The following is a 3180-nucleotide window of genomic DNA, read 5'->3' on the forward strand; positions in this document are numbered from 1 at the left end:
CCCCGTCCTTGGATATCCTGCACCTGCCTCTGTTCCCGAAACAGGAGCAATCCCTTGCCAAACGATCCCTGTCAAAACAGAACTGCCATCACACTCATCACTCTCTACCCCGGCAGCAACTAGACCCATTGGACGGCAATCATCAAAATCGGAGGAGCCGCAACCAGAGCCTACCATCCTGGCACCTGTCATGGAACCACCACAACAAGACCAAGAGATGGCGGATGCCCCACCTGCATCACCCACCAAAGTGCCACGGGAACGAGATGAAGATTCCATTGAGGAACCATCACCAAAACGGACGAAGACGGACGATACTACAGGTGATACTGCACCAGAGTTTAAAGTTCCGGAACTGCGACGTGAATCAACGGCCACGGGACATGAGGCTTGGAAGGTAGATGCTCCTCTCACCGCGAAGCAGTCGAAATTCTTGGTCCGGTGCATTCAAGGCTTAAAACGGGTTCATGATTCTCGATTTTTCCGTGAACCGGTGGACCCTGTGAAGCTGAACATCCCAAATTATCCACTTATCATCAAACAACCTATGGATTTGCGAACTATTGAAGAGAAATTGAAAGCAGGATCATATACCTCCCTTTTTGCAGTCACATCCGATTTCGACTTGATGGTCGACAATTCCGTCACCTTCAACGGACCGGAGCATGTAGTTAGTATGGAAGGTGCGAATCTCAAACAAAGCTTTGAGCGCCATTTGGCCAAACTTCCTGGTCCAGATGAGGTGGAAACAAGCCCTGCTCAAAAGAAGGCCCAGAAAGTGGCGGCTGTGCCCACCAAAACCCAACCTGCTCGACGTGACTCAAGAGCCTCTGGGACTAATGCGCGACCAACAAATGCAACTTCTCCAACGACAACCTTTGCCCTTGGGCCGGAGGGTTTGCCTCTCATCCGCCGAGATTCCACCACAGCGGATGGTAGGCCGAAGCGTTCCATCCCATCCTCCAAAAAATCGCGACTTAATCTACAGCGCAAAGCCCAAGAAGAAGAAATTCCAGTGGGAGCTGAAATTCTGTCAAGAGGTTCTTGACGAGCTCCATAAAAAGAAATACGAATCTATCGCCATTCCGTTCTACTATCCCGTTGACCCCGTTGCCTTGAATATCCCCACATACCATAGTATAATTAAAAAGCCCATGGATTTGCAAACTGTCCAAACCAAGTTGCAAACCGGCCAGTATGAGAATGCAAAGGAGATGGAGGCTGACGTTCGTCTAATGTTCAAAAATTGCTACAAGTTCAACATCCCTGGAGATCCGACCTACAACTCCGGAAAAAGCTTGGAGGAGGTCTTCGATAACAAATGGAGCCAGAAGCGTCGATGGATCGAAGCCCATGAGCCGTCCTCTGGTCACCAAAGTGCTGGCACGTCAGACAACCCGAGTGATTCAGAGGGTGAGGAAAGTGAGGACGAAAATGATCAAGAGAAATTACATCAGCTTCAGAAACAAATTGCGGAGATGTCCAAGCAAGTCGAGGCAATTACTCAAAAGAAGAAGAAGACCCCGCCCAGTAGCTCGAAGAAGGCAGGCAAATCCAAATCTAGCAAGAAGGAAACCAAAAAAGGTTCTGGGACAACGGTTGGCTCGTCTGGTAAGAAAGACAAGAAGAGCGGCTCGAAATCGAGCAAGCCTGAAAAGCAGCATTGGGTTACCTATCGCGAGAAGCAAATTATTTCGCACGGTATTAGCAGCTTACCTGAAAAGAGAATGACCGAGGCGCTCAAGATCATCCAGTCGAATGTCCCTGGATTAAAGGTACGTACTTTACTCGACATTTAAACCTTTTATTTGCTACATACATAGACTGACATGAGAATACTCAATAGGATACCAAGGAAGCAGAAATCGAGCTTGATATTGATGAACTGCCCAACGACGTTCTCCTTGTGTTGCTAAAATTCGTGAAGAAACATGCCCCTTCAGCTATGGACATTGATGAACCCGAACCGGAACCTGTTGCGGTTGTGGCTCCGCCGAAGCCTAAGAAGAATAAACCTATGAGCAAGTATGAACAAGAAGCGCGGATCAATAGTATTGAGGGTACTATATCCCGCTTCCAAGGCGGTGGCGGCGGAGGTAGAGGAAGTTATTCATCACAGGCTAGTATGTTGGCCTTTGATATAGGAGTCCTTGTTTTGCTTTCACCAAAGTATACTAACTAGGAATCCTCTTTTAACAGTACAATCCGTCGAAGGTGCCGAGAGTAGCGAAGATGATGACTCTGAAGAAAGTGAAGAAGAGTAGATCTTTTACGAAATATCTCTTTTCTTCACTTTGATCTGCTTTGCTTTTGGAAACGAACGAGCAAACAGACAAGCCACTTTCTACCGGTGCGGTTTATTTAAATTTATGCGTCTTTTTTTTCGACCGGCCTTTGATCTTATTTTGTACGCTATCCGTTTACCCGCCCCGTGCGATTGCTGCAATCCCCACGAATGACCCCAAAAGGATGATAATGTTACCATAAAAGTTGAACCATGAAACACACACCCACCCACAAACATAATTCAGCACTTGCCGGCGCCCTTGGTTCCTCTGTTAATTTGCACTGGGGGTTTTGGTTTTATATCCCTTTTTCATTTTTTCTTTGTCTCTGCGGGATTCTTCATAAGACAAGCCTGGTAGCACTTGCTTAAATCTTTTTGTATCCCATGCATACATCATTAGCCCAAGATGGATTGTTTTCTAGTTCTCTTCTCCTTTGTTTTCTCAATATCATCCCTTTTCCTAGTTTTACCCCTTTTCTACCTGTATGTATAGTACTTTCAAATTGTATTTATTATGATTCTTTTTTTTTTTAATGAATGTGAAGAAGCAAATCGGGATTAACGGCAAAAAAAAAAAAAAAAAAAAAAAAAAAAAAAAAATCTAGGAGAGGGGGGCAAAACGAGAGAACAGCAAAACCGACTCACTCTCTATTTACTCACATTACTTTACTGGGGTAAATGAGACTACTTAGGTTTCATAAAATGAGGTTGCTATCTATTGAGATCACGAAACCCACCCACTCACGATATTCTTTCACTTGGTAAGAGAGTAAATACAGGGATCTTTTTTTTTTTTTTTTTTTTTTTTTTTTTTTTTTTGGGGCAATAGCGCCCATGGGAAATAAATATGGGCTTTTAACCGACTTGTTTGAAGAATATATACAAATTCCCCC

The 3180-nt window shown here is 44.7% G+C and overlaps 1 protein-coding gene across 1 annotated transcript; it reads left to right on the top strand.

The window, feature by feature from the left end:
* Positions 1 to 190: 190 nt before the first annotated feature.
* Positions 191 to 2264, top strand: HCAG_01690 (conserved hypothetical protein; the record flags this gene model as incomplete). The annotated part of the gene is made up of 4 exons (XM_001544593.1): positions 191 to 896; positions 940 to 1775; positions 1847 to 2123; positions 2200 to 2264. The coding sequence occupies 4 exons, from the start codon at positions 191 to 193 to the stop codon at positions 2262 to 2264; spliced, it is 1884 nt and encodes a 627-aa protein (XP_001544643.1).
* Positions 2265 to 3180: the final 916 nt, after the last annotated feature.

This window comes from Histoplasma capsulatum, genomic scaffold, assembly GCF_000149585.1.
Source record: "Histoplasma capsulatum NAm1 scaffold_1 genomic scaffold, whole genome shotgun sequence".
NCBI classification, from domain to species: domain Eukaryota; kingdom Fungi; phylum Ascomycota; class Eurotiomycetes; order Onygenales; family Ajellomycetaceae; genus Histoplasma; species Histoplasma mississippiense.